General features: G+C 44.0%; 1 protein-coding gene across 4 annotated transcripts in view; it reads left to right on the top strand.

Moving 5' to 3' along the window:
- Window positions 1–24752, top strand: part of ZDHHC14 (zDHHC palmitoyltransferase 14) — a 164796-nt gene that overhangs the window by 94093 nt on the left and 45951 nt on the right. For all 4 annotated transcript variants that reach the window (XM_088448954.1, XM_088448953.1, XM_088448952.1 and 1 more), the window contains exon 4: window positions 7247–7405. In XM_088448954.1, the coding sequence (XP_088305080.1) occupies window positions 7247–7405 (159 nt within the window). The remainder of the gene's footprint in view (window positions 1–7246; window positions 7406–24752) is intronic.

Here is a 24752-nt window from a genome sequence, read left to right as displayed (position 1 = left end):
CATGATCTGATGTTCTTTTGTTTGTTGTCGGGAAACTATCTCCTGGAGTAAGCAGTATGCAGTTCCTCTCCTCACCACCCTGTCATAACTCAGTAATAAATAGAAACCCAAAGCACTGAACTAGAATTTGATATTTATGAAAACAACTTTTAGGGATTAGGCAGGGAGTGGGCAAGAATCTGAAAGATTATTTTTCTGGGAGATAACCATTATCTCTGGTTGTAATCCTCAATGCAATTAAGTGTATATTGACTATATAAAATAAACGATTCAATGTTATTTGGCATAATATGGGCGGTATTCAATTGTTTAAGTGCGCCTGATCTCCCGTCTAAAGTGACAGGAGATCGCGGGGCGCTATTCAATTGATGACCATTGTCGCACTGATCACGCCCATAGTGGTCGGGTTTAGCCGCGTAAAATAGCTACAGCCGACCAAAGTGCTGGACGCGATAGCGAAAAGTGCCATTTGGGAGCCCAATTGGGTCACCTTTCGCCCATTTCAGCTCGCACCCCCCTGGGGCTGCGAGCTGAAATGGTGCACTGGCAGCTGATTGCGCCCGACAGGAGCAACAATTGAATAGCTCCTGTTGGGCGCATAGGGGGCAATACAATTGAATACCGCTCTGAGTCCTGTTAATGTCATAGATAAGTAATCAGGGGATTATTAGTTCATATAATATGGGGGTGATGGGGTGAGATATGAAATGGAGGGACATGATATTAGGAGGGGCAATTGACATGGAGATAGTGCTAGTCATGTGGCTGAGTGGTACTGGACACCCCTTGGCAGAGGATATATCTCTCTAGATTGCACTGGGTGCACACCTTAACAAAATGTGCTGCACATGCCAATGCTTTTTATGACTTTTTTAGTTTTATTTTTCTAGTGCAGTCTAACCTACCCTATTGGGAAGCTACTAAGTGGACGATCATCTCAATATTAAAGAAAATACTAAACATATTCATAAAAGGTTTACTGATTTGAAAAGTACACTCATCAGCCATAACATTAAAACCACTAACAGATGAAATGAATAACATTAATTATCTCATTACAAGGGTTGGGATATATTGAATAGTCAGTTCTTGAAGTTGATGTGTTGGAAGCAGGAAAAAAAGGATCTGATTGATTGTCCAAATTGTATTGGCTAGATGACCGAGTCAGAGCATCTCCAAAAAGTCAGGGCTTTTGGGTTGTTCCTGGTTAGAAGTGGTTAGTACCTAGTGGAAGTGGTCCAAGGAAGGACAACAGATGAATTAGTGACAAGGTCATAAGCACCAAAGGCTCATTGATGCGCTGGTCTGTCTGGTCCAGTCCCACAGAAGAATTACTGTAGCACAAATTGCTAAAAAAAGTTAAAACTGTCTTTGATAGAAAGGTGTCAGAACACAGCTCATTGCAGATTGTTGTGTACAGGGCTGCATAAACTGACAGAGTGCCCATGCTGACCCCTATCCACTACAGAAATTTGCCTACAATGAGCATGTGAGCTTCAGAATTGGACCATGGAGCGATGGAAGAAAGTGGCCTGGTCTGTTGAATCATGTTTCCTTTGACCTAATGTGAATGGCCGGGTGTGAGTGCGTTGTTTAGGAAAAGATGGCCCCAGGATGCACTATGGGAAGAAGGCAAGCCAGCGGACAGTGTAATGTCCTGGAAATGTACTAGGAAACTTGTGTCCTGGCATTCATCTGGATGTTACATGTACCTCCTAACTAAACATTGTTACAGACCACACCCCTTCATGGCAATGGTATTGTTCTGATCGCTATGGCCTCTTTCAGCAGGATATTGCATCTTGCCACACTGAAAAATTTCCCAGCTCTCAATCCGAACGAGCATCTGCGGGATGTGCTGGAAAAACAAGATTGGCCATGCAGGTCCCAGCTCACCACCACAATGGCTTTGAAATGAAACAAACAAGATGTGCTTTAACTGCAGACTTTCAGATTTAATTTGAGGGTAATTACATCCAAATCAGGTGAACGGTGTAGGAATTACAACGGTTTCTATATGTGCCTCCCACTTTTTAAGTGCAACCCAGCATCGCAGGATCACTGAAATCCAACATGTTGGATTTCACAGATATGCAGATCCGTAAAATTAACATGTAGAATTTCACCGATCCTGTGACAGACCGCAGAACATCGATGGCCGCCGGCCGGCATTTCCGATCCGTTCGCAGGATCGCGCAATCCCCCTTCAGATGTATGGGGGCCTTTAGGAGTCCCTGAGGATTGGAGTTGGGAAACACTGGCCTAGAGTTTTATTAAGAGTGCATAACAGGTCATTAATGTAAATTAGGAATATGTATTGTGCTGTATGTAGGGCTGAATTGAGTAACAAGTAAATTTACAAGATTCACTGTGATCACATTGACCAGAACATATCCCGCTATCTGAGCAATACAACCTAATCCACTCATTAGTACACTACCTTTTATATGGTGCATCTGTATGCAAAACACAAATGTGCAAATAAATGTGATCGTATAAAGTTGTACATTTAGATATATGTAACATTCAGTTTTTTTAGCCACCTGCCCGATTTTAACTCTTGAGCTCACACCTCTACACTGTTTAACTCAACCTTTAGACATTTACTTTGTTAAAATATTTCCTTTATATGCACCCCCATGGAGAAAAAAAACCCTCAAAAGAATAGCACTCTCATTTTCAATCTTTAAAACAGAAAGCACCATATACAGTCAGCTGCATAAATATTGGGACATTGACAGAATTTTTATATTTTGGCCTCTGTTCACCACCACAATGGCTTTGAAATGAAACAAACAAGATGTGCTTTAACTGCAGACTTTCAGATTTAATTTGAGGGTAATTACATCCAAATAAGGTGAACGGTGTAGGAATTACAACGGTTTCTATATGTGCCTGCCACTTTTTAAGGGGCCAAAAGTAATGGGACTATCAACTCAAAAGCTATTTCATGGACAGGTGTGGGCTATTCCCTCGTTATTTCATTATCAATTAAGCAGGTAAAAGGTCTGGAGTTGATTCTAGGTGTGACATTTGCATTTGGAATCAGTTGCTGTCGACTCTCAATATGAGATCCAAAGAGCTGTCACTATCAGTGAAGCAAGCCATCATTAGGCTGAAAAATCAAAACAAACCCATCAGAGAGATAGCAAAAACATTAGGTGTGGCCAAATCAACTGTTTGGAACATTCTTAAAAAGAAAGAACGCACTGGAGAGCTCAGCAACACCAAAAGACCCGGAAGACCACGGAAAACAACTGTGGTGGATGACAGAAGAATTATTTCCCTGGTGAAGAAAAACCCCTTCACAACAGTTGGCCAAATCAAGAACACTCTCCAGGAGGTCGGTGTATATATGTCAAAGTCAACAATCAAGAGAAGACTTCACAAGAGTGAATATAGAGAGTTCACCACAAGATGTAATCCATTGGTGACCCTCAAAAACGGGAAGACCAGATTAGAGTTTGCCAAACAACACCTAAAAAAGCCATTACAGTTCTGGAACAACATCCTATGGACAGATGAGACAAAGATCAACTTGTACCAGAGTGATGGGAAGAGAAGAGTATGGAGAAGGAAAGGAACTGCTCATGATCCAAAACATGCCACCTCATCAGTGAAGCATGGTGGTGGTAGTGTCATGGCGTGGGCATGTTTGGCTGCCAGTGGAACTGGTTCCCTTGTATTTATTGATGATGTGACTGCTGACAAAAGCAGCAGAATGAATTCTGAAGTGTTTCGGGCAATATTATATACTCATATTCAGTCAAATGCTTCAGAACTCATTGGACAGCGCTTCACAGTGCATATGGACAATGACCCGAAGAATACTGCAAAAGCAACCAAAGAGTTTTTTAAGGCTAAAAAGTGGAATGTTATGCAATGGCCAAGTCAATCCCCTGACCTGAATCTGATTGAGCATCCATTTCACTTGATGAAGGGAAAATGCCCCAAGAACAAGCAGGAACTGAAGACATTTGCATTCGAGGCCTGGCAGAGCATCACCAGGGATGAAACCCAGCGTCTGATGATGTCTGTGCGTTCCAGACTTCAGGCTGTAATTGCCTGCAAAGGATTTGCAACAAAGTATTAAAAAGTGAAAGTTAGATTTAGGATTGTTTAGTTTGTCCCATTACTTTTGGCCCCTTAAAAAGTGGGAGGCACATATAGAAACCGCTGTAATTCCTACACAGTTCACCTGATTTGGATGTAATCACCCTCAAATTAAATCTGAAAGTCTGCAGTTAAAGCACATCTTGTTTGTTTCATTTCAAAGCCATTGTGGTGGTGAATAGAGGCCAAAATATGAAAATTCAGTCAATGTCCCAATATTTATGCACCTGACTGTATGTCTGCTGGTGCTTGCTGACTCTAGTAAAGAGATTAGATTTGAGATGGAATTTAAAGATTCGAAGTATGGGGGGATATTCTGATCTGATGTTGTAGTAAATTCCTTAGGTGGCTAGCAGTTTGGGCAATGTCTTGTTGGTAAGAGTTAAGGTGTGTACACACTAGGCGATCAGGAAAGACAGTACGATTACGACATCGTAATCGTACCGTCGTTCCTGATCCCCTGTAGTGTCTGCACTGAACGATCAGTCGTTCAGTGCAGGCACTGTCCATCATTCCTGAACATGCCAATCTGACGTTATTGTCAGATTGTGCTGCATGTTCAGGCGATGGACAATGTCGGAAACGACCAGCGGGAGTGCGCATCGCTGGTTGTTTCCGACATAAAGGTGCACAATTTGTGCACGATTACTGAGCGACTGCACTATTACAATGTCGTAATCGTGCAGTCGCTCAGTAATATCGCCCAGTATGTACCCACCATTAGAGGTGGTCATCAAAGAAGAATGTTGCGTCAGTTACAAAAAAGAAAAAACAAGCTTCCTTTTATAGTGTTTAAAATTGCTATGAAAGCTTCATATTTATAAAATCATAATTCACTGGGTTTGGTGACTGGTACAACAATTTTGTGTAATAATTCAGAGTTGTACTCGATGGAGTTGAAATTTTTTATGGACCTAGCTTTGTGTACGGTGGCACTGTCATGCTGAAGCAGGCAAGGGATTTCCCCAAACTGTTTTCACAATCTTGCAAGCACACTATTCAAGGATATCGGTAGATGCAGTAGCAGTGAAATTTTCTGCCATGGTGAAGCATGGTTCATCACTCCAGAGTCCAATGGTGGTATGCTGTACTCCACTAAAGCCAACAATTGGTATTCCACATGATAATCTGAGGTTTTTGTGTCTCTTTTCGGCCTTGGAAACCCAAGCTGTGAAGCTCCCATTGTTAAAGTTCTCATCCTAAGTTGCTGCCAGGTGCAGTTTGCAACAGACATAAGGGGGTATTCAATCAGCCTCGGTAAATTACTGTGACTAATTACCTCGCCCGAGGCTGTCCAATTAGCGCCGACGCCGTCACTTATCGGGGGGGGGGGTTTCGGGACACTGATGTGTCCCGAAAAATAATCCACGATGCCTTTTTTTCACCTGAAAAAAGGCGAAACAGATAGGTCCACGAGCTTATCGCTGCACCTATGTGTTTTCAGGAGAACTATCCTATTATTTCGACCAAAATAATAGGATAGGGTGAAAAAAAACATTGGTGATAATCGACGAAAAAATCCCAGTTGTTCGCCGATCGGCGGGATCAATTAGTGCCCGAACAATGGGCCTGATTTAGACTTGGGAATAGAGAGAGATATCTCTCTCAACTGATCATCTTGGTGAAGCCATGCTGCACTGCAGGTGGGGCAGATATAAAATGTGCAGAGAGATTTAGATTTGGGAGGAGTGTTTCCAAACTGACATCTACATTGTACAGTAATAATAAAGCTGTGCAGTATTTGTGGGCTACATGCAAAATCAGCCACTATTTACCCCACATGTAAAAAAAAGTATGTATTTACACCCCTGCATTGCAGTATGGTTTGTTCAGGTTCACAGTTGAGAGAGAGATCTCACTCTATTCCCAACTCTGAATCTTGCCCAATGTTCTGGGCTAATTGGATACCGCTCATAAGATTTTTACATGCTGTGCACTTGAGCAATCAGTGGTCCTGTTCTGTGAGTTTGTGTAGCCTGCTGCTTTGCTAGAGAGATGTAGTTGCTCAGAGATGTTCCCTCGTCACAATAACAGCTACAGTTGACCATGGGCAGCTCTAGCAGGGCAGACTTTTTATTAAATGGCTTGTTAGAAAGGTGGCATCATATCACAGTACCACAATTGATGTCACTGAGCTGTTCTGTAAGACCCATTCTACTGCTAATATCTGAAATTGCATGGCTGTATGCTTGATTTTATGTGCATGTGAGCAACTGGAGTGGCTGAAATGGCCAAACACATTAATCTGAAGGGTTGTCCACATGCGTTTAGTCATGTAGCATAGTTCATTTTTATATAACTGAGAGTTTAATCAGATTCTTCACTACATGTCATTTAATAGAGCGTATATTTCTCAAGCTGAAAGAAAGCATATTTTTTTTATGTTTTATCCACATTTTAAAATAATGGGTCTTTCACTTTTGGAGATTCTTTTGTTTTCCCTTTTATGTTTATATGTGGGTGGGTACCCATGTCTATAAGGGAACAAAAGAAAACCAGAAACAGACTCTGCACTGAAGGAAACGTGAAGGATATAATATTGGATTTTCGCATTTGATTAAGGATGAAATAACTATTGGGATACCTTTTATACTTTTTTGACTTTATTGAAAAATCTGAGTGGTATTAAGGTACCCCTATAACTATAGGAACTAGAAGGTTCTTTACTTCGGTATCCAATGAAGGTTGCGCTAACCTGTATTTTTTAATCAAGACAATTCTCTGTGGTATACCTCTTCTTAAATATGAGGTAGCCGTGAATACCCTTTTCTCTGGCAAAGAGAGATGTAGGAAGGTATTATCACTGCTTTATAACTAGACCCCTAACACTAATAGGAACCACTGGTTAAGAAGGGTAAATAAATGCCAATTGAGGCCGATGAGTCATAACATTGGTCCAACAGAAATAGTAAAGCAGTTAGGAAAATGTTTTGCCTGGAATAGGGTTAGTGATATGGTTTTCATTGCATAACGCAATGTTGTTTTAGTGACCGTAAATCTGCTTGTGGAGAGAAAAAAAACAATTCCTTAATTTGAGGCCATCAAGTCATTCTGACTTCTAGTCACTTGGGATCGGTTTTACATCAATGTGTATTCAGGAATCATAGCTACTGTGTGTTTGTTTTTTTTGTAGATGTTGCCAATGGGTCCACTTCAGGTGGCTATCGACCTCCTCCCCGAACTAAAGAAGTAGTCATAAATGGACAAACCGTTAAACTGAAATATTGTTTTACCTGCAAAATCTTCCGCCCACCTCGTGCCTCACACTGCAGCTTGTGTGACAACTGTGTAGGTAAGAATCAGTGCAGTATGATATATAGATGTGTGTGTGTGTGTGTGTGTGTGTGTGTGTGTATGTGTATGTATGTATATATATATATATATATATTTATTTATTTTTTTTACACACACACCCTAATTGAAAGTCAAAGTTATAGTTGCTGTACGAATTGGAAGTTGATTTTATTAAACACTTATTCCACCCATGTTGTAGTGTGGTTATCACCGGACATGTGCAATGGGATTGTTACTGATCCTTAGTTGGTTGTGTAATTCCGGAAAACATGATTCATTTCTGGGTCTCGCGTTTGGACTTAGACTCCCTCAAGGACGATTATATGATACTAGAGCACAAGTGAAATGACAAAGCAGCAGGAAATATTTGGATTGCAGCATTTTGTTCAAACCTTAAATAACATTTTGATAGTATTTCAGATTTTTTTCAGGATGAATGTTGTGTGAGCTTGTGAAGGGTCCAAGGCTGCCTGTTGTGCATCACTTACTGGAGATAGTTGAAAGAAAGTTGTCTTGCAATCAAAGTAAAAGAAAAAAATTTATCTAAAAGTTTTCTAAGAAGGTTCTGCTGCTTTTGCCAATAGCCTGGTTGTTTTTTTTATAAATAGTTATGATTTTATTTTTTTTCAGTTATGTTTTTGACTGTTCAGTTTGGAAATTGTGTTAATTTATGTCCTTCACAGCAGATGCCATTTACAGTTCCAGTAATGCAGCATTGATTGGTTAGATTTATTATGGAATAGTAGTATAAGCTTCTATAAATGGGAGCTTCTGATTTTTTTTATCCCCCAGTCTATTATTATTATTATTATTATTATTCACAGATAATTTAACAGACAAGCTACTAGCTATACCTTTCTTGTCCACCTTTCATATTCATTCCCATAACCTAATTTCTTTAGCACTTATTTATCAATCTCATAAGCATCAAGAGCTACACGTGCACATTATCTTTCCATTACTTAGATTTGTCATATTTACTACTTGGCGCTGCATTCTTCTATTCTCCTGTATTAATCCTGCATACACCTACTGCTACTATTGCCCTATAATACCACTCACTTATCTTGTTTATCGTGTCACTTTCAGTTCAAAAACTATTCTCTATCCCTTTTGTGAGATCCATCATTTATTCTGATAGAATTTGTTTTCCTGTTTTGCTATGCTGGTTTACCTGTGAGGGCTCTTGTGCTACATGGCCCACATTGCAATATTTACACATTACTTTCAAATTAAAATGTATGTGAGAGGTTAGCGGAAATTGTCAATGGTAATACATTTCATTTGTGCAAATTTATATAAATCTTGTGTGTTGCACTGCATGACCAAATGTATTCTTGTATCATTTTTAAGCTACTTTGATTGGGAATTGCTTTTACATTGGCTGCTCTAGTGTGCTTATGTTTGTTTGTTTGTTTAGTTTAATTTAAAGGACAAATTGTACACATTGGAGTGCTGCTCTGTCTGTTGTTTGAACACTATACAACAGAGACCCTTCCCACTGCATTAGAACAAGCAATGTGGTTACAGGTGTTGGATGCAGTTATAGCTTATTCTCTGAAGGAGCGGAGGGCAGAGCAGTGAATGTACTCTGATTCCAAGTCACTTTTTTTCTTTAAGATCTTTTAAGGTAGTAGTTGGAAAGGTATACATCACATTTGGCCCCAACATTTTGCTGTCTCAACATTACTTGGAATACAAATGTTGTGGCCCTGGAACCATGCACAGCACTCTTTGAAGGAAGTGGTGGATAGAATTTGCCTTCTTGCACCTTCGCGCTATGCAGAAAGATCAGATAAGTTGCAGCGTGCATCTCAACTAGCAGTGAGCCATCATAAATATGATGTACTTGTAACAATCTTAATTATTCTAAACACAGCCTATTGAGTTATAATTGTAAAGTAGTGCTGGGTGCCTCTTGCATTGCAGGGTTTGGTTTTGCTCTATTTAAGATACTTTGGCACTTCCACAGGACAGAAGCATTAGCAGCCACCAGCTGTTATGGGCATCCGTGTGCAACTACCAGTGTTGTGGCTTCATTAGTTTGATGTGAGACTGTGGAAGGTGGTAATTTGAAAAATGACCTAGTCATTGTATAAATCTTAGCCATTCAGCTGCTGGCACCCATAGAAGGTATTTTTGATGGGCATTCTTGTGGTTATCTACTTGCTTTGCATTGATGCTTTAGTATCAGTCTTTTTAGGATTTGCCTTATCAGCAGGTCTGTAGAACATTTAACAAATCCTGTTTTTTCTTATTAATTATTTTGTAAAATGTGTGTGTACGCATACGCCCACATACACACACGTTGGATTACACAGAAGTTTTCACACTATCTTAGGGAGTGCTCTATCTATCTTCTTCAGAGTCCATAGGGGGTCCACACGGTTGACCTTGGGGTATAGCTGGATCTGGATCCACGGGCACCACGCACTTAAAGCTTTAGCTGCTCCCAGGATGCACTGGGTCCATCCTCCTCTATACCCCGCCCCCGAGCTACAGGCCCCTCCGGTTTAGTTTGTGCCTGGCCGCAGTCGGGTCACCCTTAGCGCAGGGAGGCTGCTTAGAGTCTTGAGTTTATATTTTACTTTTAACTAACTCTTCAGAGCGGCAGCGTCGGACTGTCCATTGGACGTCCATGCTGCCGCTCCTACACCCCGCCAACGCTGCAATGCCAGTACAGATCTGGGGATCGCAGCGGGACCCCACAGTCTGTACTAGCCGGACTCTGGAAGAATCCCTAGGCTTCTGCCGGATCGCCAGGGAGCAGGTAAGGCGCGGCGGTGACCCGCACCTGTGAAAATGCAGTCTTCAGCCTCCGGTCTCTGGGGACAGACCGGAGGCGCTAGCGGGCTCCCCCTCCATGGAGACATACACCGCGGGTCCACAAGACCACCAGGGATTACAGTGGCAGCGGGAGCCGGCATCCCGGGGGTTAATTGCTAGCCAGGGGAGGCAGCCTTCTCTGTCTAGCGGCTCCTCCCTCAGCTCAGCGCGCCTTTCCGCTCGCGTCTGGTGATGCTGAGCTGTTTCCTCCTTAGGCCACTACTCTTCTGAGGTCTCCGGCAGCCATCTTCCCTGGCATATCGCAGATCTCTCAGGCATCGTGCGGACTGGCCCCCCTGTGTACCTCTCCCCTGCTAGGACAGCGTACATAGCACTATAGCCCTCCCAGATACTGAATCTGGGCAGGGTGAATGTAGTGAAAAGGTGCAGTGAGTATTAACTTTCTGCATTGTATGTGACTTTTGCTAGTGCTGACTGTCTGTGCTTTATTTCTACTTACTGTCAGTCTATACCTATCCCTTTCCTGCTCCTATGGCCCTGGCAGGTGTGTGAGGGAAGGGCTTTTCTCGGATCTCACTTAAATAAATTCATGTATTCGTGAGGTTGCTCACATACAGTTGTGTGCTACACGGTGCCATATCTGTGGATCTGTGTGCTGCATGCTTGTGGGTGCGCCAAGAGTGTGCCACTGGACTTCCCTATTGTGTTGATGTTAGTGTCCACACTCAATGCAAATGTTAATCAGCAGTGTGGTGCTCCTCAAGGATCCAATAGGCATCCAAAACACAGGGTTAACAGAGAAGGAGGGCACTCACCAGGTAAAGTAGTAAAATAAAATCACATCTTTATTACTTATCCTGATTAAAACATTATGGTCGACGTTTCAATCAACTTAGGGACTGTCATCAGGACATAAACAAACAGGTCTCAGTGGCTGTTTGTTTATGTCCTGATGACGGTCCCTAAGTGGATTGAAACGTCGAGTATAATGTTTTAATCAAGATAAGTAATAAAGATGTGATTTTATTTTACTACTTTACCCGGTGAGTGCCCTCCTTCTCTGTTAACCATATATATATATATATATATATATATATATATATATATATATATATATATATATATATATATATATAGTTTTTATCACAGGATGGGCTGTGTGAGGTGCCGTCAGTTATTCTCAGGTGCTGGCTTCCGTCGTGGACCGTCTGGTGGTCCCGACTGCTCTCCCCCATAGGGGGTTACCCCAACCAGCCAGTGATCGCGGTGAGCGACAAAATTTGTGGGTCCACTTTAAAAAAAAATGGGGTCCTACCTGACCATTTCTGGGTCCCACCATAATTTATGCTTTAGAACTCCCCCATATGCCTCAGACCTCCCCACATGCCACCACACATCCCCACATGCCCCTAAAATGCACATCTGATACCCCCAACAGCATCAGATGTCCCCACAAGCCCCTTAAATGCATGTTTTAATGCCTGCATGATCTTTCAGGTAATATGACTTGTCTGTTCCCAAAACCCATAGTGAATAAGTAGGCTTACCATATCATCCCTCTAAACTGGGACACTCCTGGATTACACAGGTTCTGTGGCTCACTAAAACCAGGTGAAATCTAGGCATGAAGTCAGTCAGTCACAGAACCTTTGTAATTAATTTGCATGTCCCGTTTTAAAGTGATATTATGGTTAGCCACTTTAGGTAATAGGCATATTTATCAAAGGATAAATGCCCGGTCTTTACACATTATTTTGCACATTAATGCCCTTTATACAGCAAAGCCCAGCCTTTACACATTACGCCATGCAGTAATACCCCTTACAAAATGATGCCGCACATTAATGCCCTTTACACATTATGCCGCACATTAATGCCCTTTAGTCCCCCTATGCATTTCCCCCAGTAGCAGTCCCCCTATGCATTTCCCTCAGTAGCAGTCCCCCTATGCATTGCCCCCAGTAGCAGTCCCCCTATGCATTGCCCCCAGTAGCAGTCCCCCTATGCATTGCCCCCAGTAGCAGTCCCCCTATGCATTTCCCCCAGTAGCAGTCCCCCTATGCATTGCCCCCAGTAGCAGTCCCCCTATGCATTACCCCCAGGAGCCCCCCGTATGCCTGTCACACCACCTATGCAGTGCAATGAAGGTATCTTCCCCCCTAATAGGTGTAAGTGAATGTCCTGGGCATTAGGCACAGGCCACTAAAGGGTAAATAGGTGGGGCCTCTAGTGACCTGGGCCTAATGCCCAAGTCACACACCTATTTGGGGGGCATATACCTTCAATTGGGCCTAATGTCCCCTATGTTGCCCGGGCCTTATGCCCGCCTATAGACCCACAGGCCTGAATTTATCCCACAGTCCTAGTGCCCGACAACCCTGGTGGTCTAGGAAGGAGTAAAATACCGGTGGCCCAAGGCCGCCTATCAGTACGGTGGAAGAGGCTGCGGGAGGGCGCTTCGTTAGCGCTTTTGCTTTCCTCCCCCGCAGTCCTCTTCAGTCCACAGCTTCAGTCTTCTGCCGCTGGCACGTCCTGGCCAGCGGCACCACCTCTTCCTTCTTGGTCACGCCGTCTTCTGGCCTCTTGCGCGGCCGCCGGAACTGTTGCCGCACCGCTCTTCTCTTGTCTTCGGGAGGTCTTCACTCCTCCCCTCCGCCGATGGACTGAACGTTCCCGCTCAGCGGCGTCTATTCAAGACGCCGCGAGTGGGCGGGGCTGTGATGCGGTGAGCCACGATTGGCTCGTCTCGTCTGCCTCCTATCAGCTGCTGGACTGCGAGCGGCCAGTGCCAAACAACCGCCGCCGCTACTTGGCTTCCGGGCAGCGAGCTCCGCTCAGCTCACGCCCGGAGCCAAGCTTCTCTCGCCGCCACTGGTGGAAGGGACCAGGCGGTCTCATCACCAGGTAGCCGCCGCGGCGGCTTACCCGGCGCTGGGAACAAACACTGTCCCAGCGCCGGGCAGGGATGCTGTGCTGATGCTGGGATCAGACACTTGATCCCAGCACAGCTTTCCACAGCAGCAGCCAATGAGAGTCTCTCTGACTCTCATTGGCTGCTCTAACAGACAGCGTTATGTCTGTCTCTGCAGGGGGATGCGCTGTGCTGCAGCCAGCTGTCAGGGATTGGCCACAGCACAGCGCGTCCTCGGGGACCTGGGTACTTTAAAAAAGTGAGTCCCCAGTGCCCGATATCAGGTAAAATACGCGCTATTTGCGAACACTGCCAGCCATCCCCTCTTCACAGGGTATACCGCGTTTATTGCAGTCTCCCCCTGGGTCTCAGGCTGTTAATCTATATACGGGGTTACCGATGTATATTCAGTCTCCTCCGGTGACACAGCAGTCCGTCATTCCCTTTCAGGGTCTCCCGCAGGCGGGTCAACCACCATGGGTGGATGTGTTCTCCAGTTAAGTCCAGAGTTTGGCGGCCTCATCTTCAGACTTTTAAACAATGTTACGTAGTGAGAAGTCTCAGCAGGCTTCTAAACGCCCTGTTATGTCATCCCAGTCTGCGCAACTATCAGACTCTGATGTGTCCTTGGATGATGGGAATTGCCTGAGGACTCTGACTCTGTTTCCCCTGTCTGGGAAGTGGAAACAAAATCTTCCATTAATGTGCCGGCATTGGCGAGGGCGGTGCGGTCCATTCTTGATATAGAGGATGACGCACCAGCCCCTAAATCCAAGTATCCAAATTTTAAGCAGGCAAAAGTGATTTCGGCTGTTTTTCCTCTCTGACCAGCTGACTGATCATATTGCGGAGGCCTGGCAGTCACCTAGTAAAAGCTTCCAGCCGCAAAAACGATTGGCATCTAGTTATCCGTTTCCTGCAGGTCGTTGCAAAAAGTGGGAAACCCCACCTGTGGTGGATTCTCATGTTACTCGCTTAATCAAGAGTGCTACCTTGCCTATGCCTTCCATTTCATCCCTAAAGGATCCCACGACAGGAAAGTGGAGACTTCTTTAAAATCAATTTATTCTCTCTCAGGGGCGGTGGCCCATCCGTCCATGGCCATCTCTTGGGTGGCTAAAGCCATTGAGAGCTGGCCCCATGTACTGGAAGATACTTTTTCTGATAAAGCTCCTGAGGTTCAGACAGCTTTAGTGGGACAGATGAGGGATGCCGCTTCCTATATTGGAGAATCGTCTTTGGATGCTAGTCTTCTGACTTTGAGTATCGGTGGCAGCTGTGTCTGCTCTCTGGTCTTTGTGGCTCTGTTCTTGGAGATAAGATGCGGATTCCAAGAAAGGCCTGGAGGCCTTACCCTTTTAATGGGGAGATTTTGTTCGGCCCAGACCTGGACAAAATTGTTGATTTCCTGGCAAAGTCTAAGTCTGCTTTTCTGCCATCAGCGGCTGCGCCTTCTAAGGCTAGGACCTCGGCCTTTCGGTCCTTTCGTACTCAAGGGAAGTCCAAGGGTCAGTCTTTCCCGAAACAGTGGTCAACCAAGGCCGGCCCTAAACCAAAGAAGCAGGCCTAGAGCACTAGACTCCCTGCTTCCAAGCCAGAGGATAAGCCTTCAGCCTGATGGGACGGGCCTCTCTCTGGGGGATCCCAAAGTGGGAGACTGACTTCTTCAATTTGCCCAGTGCTGGTGCAATACCACCACGGATGCTTGGGTACGAGAAGTGGTCTCTCAGGGAAATGCCCTTTCCTTTCATCACAGACCCCCCTCAACAGCTCTTCTGCACGTGTCTTTACAGGACAAGATCAAGGCCTTGCAGATTCAGGGAGCCATAGAGTCCTTGCTGAAAACAGGGGTCATTGTTCCCCTTCCGCTTTCTCAATGCGGGATGGTTACTACTCTACTCTGTTTCTGGTCCCGAAACCTAATAGGTCTCATCGGCCTATCCTCAACCTGAAGTCGCTGAACAAGTTCCTCAGAGTGCCCAAATTCAGGTTGGAAACTTTGCGTTCCATCATTCTGACTATGGAACCGGGGGATTATATGGTCTCCCTGGACATCCAGGACATCTACCGCCATGTTCCTATAGCACCTTCACACCAGCGGTATCTGAGGTTTGATATACGCCTGCATCACTTCCAGTTTCAGGCTCTGCCCTTTGGCCATTCCACGGCTCCAAGGGCATTCACCAAAATTATGGCTGTCATGGCTGCCCATCTGCGGAGCCTAGGTATACGGCTCCTGCCGTATCTGGACGATGACCTATTGCTGGCAGGCTCTCTGGAGGTACTTCTACAACATCTGCACCTGACGATTGCTTGTCTGCAAGCACACAGGTGGCTGATAAACTGGAAAAAGTCCTCCCTGATTCCGTCACAAAGGATGGTTCATTTGGGAGCCCTTCTGGAGACTCATCCACAAAGGATCTTTCTGACTCCAGAAATTATTTCCTCCCTACAACTACGAGTGTGCAGTTGCCTGAGGAGTTGCCAGGTGTGAGGGTTCTGGGGTCCATGGTGTCGGCGTTCGATATGGTGGAATATGCCCAGTTCCATTCCAGGCCCCTGCAAGGACTGATTCTATCCAAATGGAACGGGTTACCACACCGGATCCGGTCTCAGATGCTGGTGTTGTCTCCGGAGGTGCGCCTGTCGCTGGCTTGGTGGCTTCAGACATCTCATCTCACCAAGGGTCGCCCCTTTTGGATCCCAGACTGGGTTCTGCTCATGACAAATGTCAGTCTCCGGGGTTGGGATAAAGTGGTGGGTCCACTTTCACTTCAGAGCCATTAGACTGGAAGCGGTTTTTCCCATCAACATTCTGGAACTTCGGGCCATGTACAGGGCCTTCCAGTTGTCCAGTCACGCTCTTCAAGGAAGGGCCGTGCAAGTTCAGTCCGACAATGCCACCACGGTGGCGTACATCAACCATCAAGGGGGGACTCGCAGTCGTGCGGCGATGTCATCCTGTCTTGGGCAGAGTGCCACCTTCCGGCCATCTCGGCAGTCTTCATTCCAGGAGTCCTCAATCGGGAGCGGACTTCCTCAGCCGTCACGACGTGCATCCAGGGGAATGGTCGCTTCACCCACAGGTATTTCAGCTACTCGTGGACAGGTGGGGACTGCCGGAGGTGGACCTCATGGCCTCCCCTCACAATCACAATTTACCTGTGTACGGGTCCAGGACAAGAGATGTCGGCGCACTGTCAGTGAAATGGAGCTTTCAGCTGGCGTATCTATTCCCTCCGATATCCCTGCTCCCTCGAGTCCTTCAGAAATTCAAATAGGACGGCAGAACACTTCTGCTGGTGGCTCCGGCTTGGCCCAGACGTCCTTGGTACTCCAATCTTCGGAGCCTCTCCATCGACGCTCCGTTCCCTCTGCCTCAACGTCGGGACCTGTTGTCTCAGCCTTTACACGGATCTGGGTCATCTGTCTTTGACGGCGTGGCTCTTGAGACATCCATCTTAAGGTCCCAGGGCTTTTCCAGCTCAGTCATCAGCACGATGCTGCAGGTGCGCAAGCCTGCTTCCGCCAGAATTTACCACAGTGTGGAGCATACTTATTTCCAGTGATGTGTGTCCAGAAACTACGATCCTCAGGTGTTTCGTGTTTCTAGGATTTTGGCGTTCCTTCAGTCTGGTTTGGACTTAGGCTTATGCCTCGCTACTTTGAAAGTTCATGTGTCTGCATTGTCTATGTGGTTTCAGCATAGGATAGCTACACTGCCAGATGTCCGCACCTTTTTCCAGGGTGTTCTCAGGATTCAGCCTCCCTTTGTTCCACCAGTGGCTCCTTGGGATTTGGCGGTGGTGCTTCGGACCCTACAGTGTCCTCCATTTGAACCGCTTGAGTCGGTGGAACTCAAGTGGTTAACTGTTAACTGCTGCTAATCTCCTGGCAATTGCTTCGGCCAGGAAGGTGTCAGAATTGAGGACGCTTTCCTGTTGTCCTCCTTTTCTGATATTTCACCAGGATAGGGCAGTGCTTCGCACTCATCCCGGTTTTCTTCCTAAGGTGGTTTCTAAGTTCCACATTAATCAAGAAATTGTTGTGCCGGCCTTTCAATCACCTGATCTCTGAGCTGGTGATACTTCCTTGTATGTGGTCCGTGCTCTTAGGGTTTATGTGGACCGGACTAGTTCCATTCGGAAGTCGGATTCCTTGTTCGTCCTCTTTGGTTTTCACAAGAGGGGTTGGCCTGCCAACAAACAAACTATTGCCCGTTGGCTTTGTTTGGTTATTTGTGAGGCTTATACACGGGAGGGATTGCCCATCCTCTATTAAGGCTCATTCTACTCGGTCTGTATACCCCTCGTGGGCAGCTAGCCGTGGCGTCTCGGCTGTTCAGCTGTGTAAGGCGGCCACGTGGTCTTCCATCCAAACCTTTTTGAGGTTCTATGCTTTTGACACCTTCACCTCTCAGGCTGCTTCCTTCGGGTGCCGGATTATCCTTTCATCACAAGAGCGTCCCCGCCCTTAGTTGGACTGCTTTGGGACATCCCCAAGGTCAACCCTATGGACCCTGAAGAAGAGAATTAGAGATATGGTAAGAACTTACCTTTGTTATCTCTCTTTCTTCGAAGTTCATAGGCTCCACAGGGCGCCCGCCCTGACGCACCTGACTTCATATGGGCTGTGTGGCTGGTCACTGGTTTTCCGTCTCCCTTTCTGTGAGTATGGTTCTTATGTGTTCCAGTCTTCCTTCTCTCTGTTTTTCCTCCTCCAGCCTTGGCTACTTACCAACTGAGGTGCCTGTGGCTCGGGGACAGGGTATAGAGGAGGATAGACCCAGTGCATCCTGGGAGCAGCTAAAGCTTTAACTGCGTGGTGCCCGTGGATCCAGAACCAGCTATACCCCAATGTCAACCCTATGGACTTCGAAGATAGAGAGATAACAAAGGTAAGTTCTTACCATATCCCTCATTATCTATCTATCTATCTATCTATCTATCTAAGAACACTTACCCCATCCGTTCGAATAAAGCACAGACCAGCACTCACAGTTAGCTTGATGATGTTTATTGAAGAACAAACCTCGAACAGGGCAACATTGCAGGCGCCTGACAGCCGTTTCAACCACCCTTAAAGTTTTGGAAATGCCCAAACCTACATCAGTTGTAATCTGACATCTCATAAGTCAAACTGAACACTGGCTAGGTTGCTGATGCAAAGGTGACGTGAAATATCAGCGTTCGAATGGAGCATGATAGTTCGAATGGGACATTTCATTTCCGAAGTTGTGTTGAGATTCAACATTCCTCGATCTACAGTGTCACATGTGTATCGGGAATACCTCATGAAGGGTGTGATCACCCACCGTGGACAGTGCAGTGGTCGACCATGGGTGCTTAATGCTCGTGAGCAGTATGTCTGGCCAGTATTGTCCGTGATAACAGACAAGAGACACTAGCTCACATCACTTCAACATTCAATGCAGGAGGTACCAGACGCATATCCAGCAGTTCAGTTCAGTTGTTTAGCTTCCTTGGGATAGCAGAAGACACAGCACCTCACCTGGGTTCATGACATCTGTATTTGGACTGACAACATGTGGCGTGGTCTGATGAGTCATGGTTCCAGTTGTTTCAGACTGATGGTAGGGTTTCAATGTGGTGCAGACCCTGAGGCCATGGACCCCAGTTGCCAACAAGACACCGTGCAGGCTGGTGGTGGTTTCGTAATGGTGTGGGGTGTGTTCATGTGGCATAAGTTGGATCTACTGCTCTGCTGGAACACGTCATAGACCATTCACCGCTGCTTTGCATTGCTTCATGGCCATTTGCATCCCTTCATGGACTTCATGTACCCCTACAATGATGGAACGATGGAATATTCCAGCAGAATAATGCACTGTGTCATTGGTCCCAAGATGTCCAGAATTGGTTAGAGGAGTATTCTGGAGAGTTCCAACGAATGGTGTGGCCACCATGTTCGCCCGACATGAACCCAATCGAGCACCCATGATCCTGCACCTACAAATATCTGGGAGCTGTAGGAAGCTATCCAGACAGTATGGGTCAACATCTTTTAAGAGGTCTTCCATCCACTTGTGGAATCGATGCCTAGTTGAGTTGCTGCACTTCGCCAGGATCCTACATGAGACTAGGCATCTAGAGGTTTTTTTTTTTTTTTTCAGACACTCCGATAAGCCACCTATATGTATATAACACGTATACAAATGAAAACAAAAAACTGCGGCACTCGGAGGCTGATAAGAAAAAAACGTATTAAAATGTTAAGCAAGATATTCCAAGTTACGCCCTTTAGTATTTGCTTTGCAGATGTGTCAGAATGATATGGTGCATTATTAGTGCCCCTTTGTTTTTTTATTTTTTTTATTGATCTAACATCAATACATCCATACGTGTCATGATTTCTTAAATAAAAGATTTAAAGGTCCACTAAACCATGAAATGTATATGTTCAGGTATTGTATCCATGACAGTCACATGTATAGAGTCAATGTAGATGATCTATTAGGTACAGTAGAGCTCGACAATTCACAGTAGCCATTTTACCCATGTGCCTAAAAAATTATTGCTGGTGGGTAGCTTTTGGGAGTCATTGAGTAGATGTGCATCCATTCTCATGAATATCAAACTACTCAAGAGATTCTGACTGTTCCCTGAATAGACTGACTGTATGTTGAATCCTCAGTTTGTCCATCCTTGCTCAAAGGCCTGGGAAGTTAGAGGGCAAGTTGGAAGCAATACACTTTTCAGAAATCCCTCATTCCTATAGTAAGTTGCTCCCTGGATCACCTTGAATCACCTGATGCTGTACGTACAGTCCATCCTTTACTGCATAGCTTCCCGCCTTCATTGCATATGCGTAACTTCCTCATTGTAACATGTTGAGTGAAATTGAATACTGGTACTAATGCTAATTGATGTCTGTATGAGACAGTGCTCTAAGAAACATCTATGTTTTTAGTTTAAAACATAACTCGCCTCTCTTAGAGGGATATAGCTGTTTAACCCTTTTTGGTAAGGTGGCAGGAAGAACTCCAAACCACACTGATGAATCTGCAGTAGAAGATTTTTCTCATGCGAGTATTTTTCAGTATTTGTATCCAGCAAACACATTACTTTGTAGGTGGTATCACAACCTCAACCTACCCTGACAGTTGCTGAAGGTTAAATTAAATGAATCAAATAGATCTTCTTGCTGTGGCATTAAATACTGCCACAGCAGAGTCCCTGAAGGATTACTGTTGGTGAGTTAGACGTGCACACTTCGGCTATTCCTTGTACTAGTATGGTGGAGTAGCAGTGGAATGTCCCATATGCTTGGCACCTCTCACCTCCTTCCTCTTTCTTTTCCTGATCTTTTTACTAGCACTCTCTCACCATCTGTATTGCCTACATGTTTTACTAGCTAGGTACATAGCAGGCATGGGCTAACACTGTTTGAACCCAATCTGCACAGTAGCCACCAGACACTGTCTGTGTCACTTGATATCTAAAGCTGGGTACACACTAGACGATTTGTGTGTATCCAGCGACTGCTGATGCGACTGGACGATATATATCGGGTGGTCCGTACACACTGCACGATCTGGTGGATGACCACCTGATATGTTGTTCCCCTGACACATCCAGAAGCATGGTGTGGTTCCTCGAATCTTCAGATTGGCCTCCACTGCAGGCCTATCTGAAGATGCTGTGAACGACTTGTGGGTACGCGCAATAGTACGCGGATCCACATCGTCCACACTGGACGATGTTGATTTGTCATTCCGATTTGTTGAAAATTGGCAAATCGTCCAATATATTACACTGGGGAACAAAAAAAAAATATTTTTTTTCTTGCCAAGGATTTAAGATCAGTTTGAGAGTACTCGCAGGTCCTATTTTCGCATTATGTCTTCGCTATAGCTGAATTGGCTCCAGTTTCAAATTATTGAAAAACTATAAAATTCAATTATTTTCTCCATTTGAAGTACCTTACTAGTCTAGGCATGCTTTACATAACAGAATCAACTTAGTTTAGCTTTTTTAACAACTACCCTCTTTCAACAATAACAAGAATTTGTTTTATTTGTGATAACATAGCTGGTAGTCATGTTTGAGACACATAACACATTCAAATCTCCTCACTAACACTGGTGAGCCTGCTGGGACATCCTCAGACCACAGCCATGCCTCCTCCCAGCATACAGAGAGAAGCAACGGAGAGGTCCCAGTGGCGCAGTTAGCACACCTCCTATTCCTTTGTTAGGCTATCTCTTTGTCACACCACAACCAATTTCCCACCGTTTGGGCTTGTACGTCCTCTGCTTTTGTTGGGAGTTAGCACCGAGTGTGTGAAACAAAACGTTTTCGCAGTAAAAATGAGTTCTTCTTGGTGTACTAACAACCCTGATGTTTTTTGTTATATTTGTGGCAAATGTAGTGTTGCAAAAGAAAGAAAAAACATAACTGTATTCGTAAGACAAAGTTTGTAAAACCTGCGTGGAATCACTTCGCAATTGGACTAAAGGTGATCGAAAAGGACTTAATTTCGGCATACCTGTGATGTGGTGTGAGCCAAAAGATCATTTGAGTGACTGCTATTTTTGTGCTGTAAATGTGAAGGGTATGAATCGATTTAAGAAACGCAAATGGGAATACCCAAGTATGAATTCTGCAAAACAACCAATATCACATAGCGAAGATTTACCTGTACCATCATTCAGTTTTTTGTGCGAAGTTGAATGTGATGATGTGGAAATGTTAATTTCATCCAGTGCAAGTGAGAACACAGATGAAATTGAGTTTGAAGAAAGTTCCTCTACTCCAAACAAATTTTCTCAAAAGGAACTGAACTATTTAATTTGATTTGCATTTATTGAAAAAAGGAGCTGAGCTTTTAGCATACAGACTTCAAGAAAAGCACTGTCTTGAGCCGGTTGTTACTATAACGTCGTATCGAAATAGAGAGCAAGCCATACTGCCGTTCTTTAGCCAAGATAACAATCTTGTGTATTGCAACAATATTCTGGAACTTCTCCAGGTGATTGGTTTACTAGAATATCGAGAAGAAGACTGGCAGCTCTTTTTGGATAGTTCTAAAAGGAGCTGAAAATGTGTATTACTGTACAATGGGAATACATTTGCGTCGATTCCTATCGGTCATTCAACAAAAATTAAAGAACAGTATGAAAATAGCAAGTTAGTTTTAGGAAAAATTGCTTATTCTCAGCATCAGTGGTCTGTTTGTGTCGATTTAAAAATGGTAAACTTTCTTCTTGGGCAGCAAAATGGATATACTAAGTATTCTTGTCACACATGCTTATGGGATAGTCGTGCAAAACAAAAGCACTGGCAGCAAACCGTACTGTCGCCTCTCTATATCAAACTGGGTTTGATGAACCTATTTGTAAAAGCATTGGACAAGTCAGGTGATTGTTTCACGTATATTTGTCGAACATTTCCATCTCTTAGTATTGAAATATGAAAGCCAGGAATTTTTGACGGCCCAAAGATATGGAAACTGGTGAAGGATCCAAAGTTTACCACATCTGTGACTGAAACCGAATCTGGTTATGAGTTATGTGTCTGTCATTCAAAATTTGTAGGCAATCACAAGGCAAGCAACTATCATGAATTTGTCCACAACATGCTAAAATCTTTCGAAAAAGTAGGTGCCAACATGAGTATTAAAGTACATTTTTTGTATAGCCATTTAGATCACTTCCCGTCCAATCTAGGAGATTTAAGCGAAGAGCAGGGTGAACGGTTCCACCAGGATATTCAGGTAATGGAAGAAAGATATCAAGGAAGGTGGGCTCGTCATATGATGGCAGATTACTATTGGAGTCTGCAGAGGGACTGCCCGCAACAAGAATACAAAAGAAAATCCTACAAAAAACAGTTCTCATAGCTTCCTAACACTTCTGTATGTAATTCTGTCTATTTATAACATTTTACGAATCAAATTTAATCAGAATAAAAAAAACTCTTAACTATTTTTAACATTGTGTAATTTAATTTTTCCTAAATATTAAAGACCAATTGAAAATGAAGCATGGCGTATTCATGATCAGTAGCACAAAATTAATCAAAATCGACTCTTAAATCCCTGGAAGTAGATTGACTGTGTATCTATTGTGCTCCCAGCTTTACCCTTCAATCCAGCACACCACCCATAGTTTCTTCCATATTTGTGAGGATATTTGCTTATTTATTGTTTACCTTACACGTTTGTCTTTAAAATTGATAAAATTGATATGTTACTGTAAGTTACTGTAAGGAAGGAACTGCATGAATTGAACAGCAGTATTGCTATTATATGGAAATAAAAGTTATAATGAGCAAAGTTAAGAGTAGAAATTCACAAAATTCTACTTGCAGTTCCCATGGTCAAAAGCTGTTAACTTCTCTGTTCAGTATAAATTGCATTGCATAACTGTGGAATGTGGCCCCATCCCTTTACATGTGTGGTGTTTTATAGAGAGTCTGAACTGTAACTTGGTTGTTGTAGTGCCGGAGCCATTGTTATAATCACTTGTCTTATTATTTGTTTTGGTCAGTTGTTATATGACCGATAAAGGGGTGTTTGGAAGCCATAGTAATTACTAAATATTAATATTTCAATTAGATTTACCTCAAATCTTAGCATACAGTTCCATAAAAAGTGTGCCGATTATAATGGTGGTAAAAGAGGATAATGTTGAGGTGCATTATGGTTTGGTTTGTCAGTAGGTAATGTAAACTTTTGGGTAATACAGTCAGGTGCATAAATATTGTTTCATTTCAAAGAGATTGTGGTGGTGAAAATTTTGTCAAACAAGATGTGCTTTAACTGCAGACTTTCAGATTTAATTTGAGGGTAATTACATCCAAATCAGGTGAATGGTGTAGGAATTACAACTGTTTCTATATGTGCCTGCCACTTTTTAAGGGGCCAAAAGTAATGGGACAAACTAAACAATCCTAAATCTAACTTTCACTTTTTAATACTTTGTTGCAAATCCTTTGCAGGCAATTACAGCCTGAAGTCTGGAACGCATAGACCTCACCAGATGCTGGGTTTCATCCCTGGTGATGCTCTGTCAGGCCTCTACTGCAAATGTCTTCAGTTCCTGCTTGTTCCTGGGGCATTTTCCCTTCAGTTTTGTCTTCATCAAGTGAAATGCATGCTCAGTCGGATTCAGGTCTTGGAAATGACTTGGCCATTGCATAACATTCCACTTTTTAGCCTTAAAAAAACTCTTTGGTTTCTTTTGCAGTATGCTTCGGGTCATTGTCCATATGCACTGTGAAGCGCCGTCCAATGAGTTCTGAAGCATTTGACTGAATATGAGCATATAATATTGCCCGAAACACTTCAGAATTCATTCTGCTGCTTTTGTCAGCAGTCACATAATCAATAAATACAAGGGAACCAGTTCCATTGGCAGCCATACATGCCCAAGCCATGACACTACCATCACCACCATGCTTCACTGATGAGGTGGTATGTTTTGGATCATGAGCAGTGCCTTTCCTTCTCCATACTCTTCTCTTCCCATCACTCTGGTACAAGTTGATCATTGTCTCATCTGTCCATAGGATGTTGTTCCTGAACTGTAATGGCTTTTTTAGATGTTGTTTGGCAAACTCTAATCTGGTCTTCCTGTTTTTGAGGCTCGCCAATGGTTTACATCTTGTGGTGAACCCTCTATATT

This window comes from Taudactylus pleione, unplaced genomic scaffold (assembly GCF_031769625.1).
Source record: "Taudactylus pleione unplaced genomic scaffold, aTauple2 ptg000473l, whole genome shotgun sequence".
NCBI lineage: Eukaryota > Metazoa > Chordata > Amphibia > Anura > Myobatrachidae > Taudactylus > Taudactylus pleione.
The sequence above is the reverse complement of the archived record's forward strand: the minus strand, read 5'-3'. Positions and strand labels throughout refer to the sequence as shown.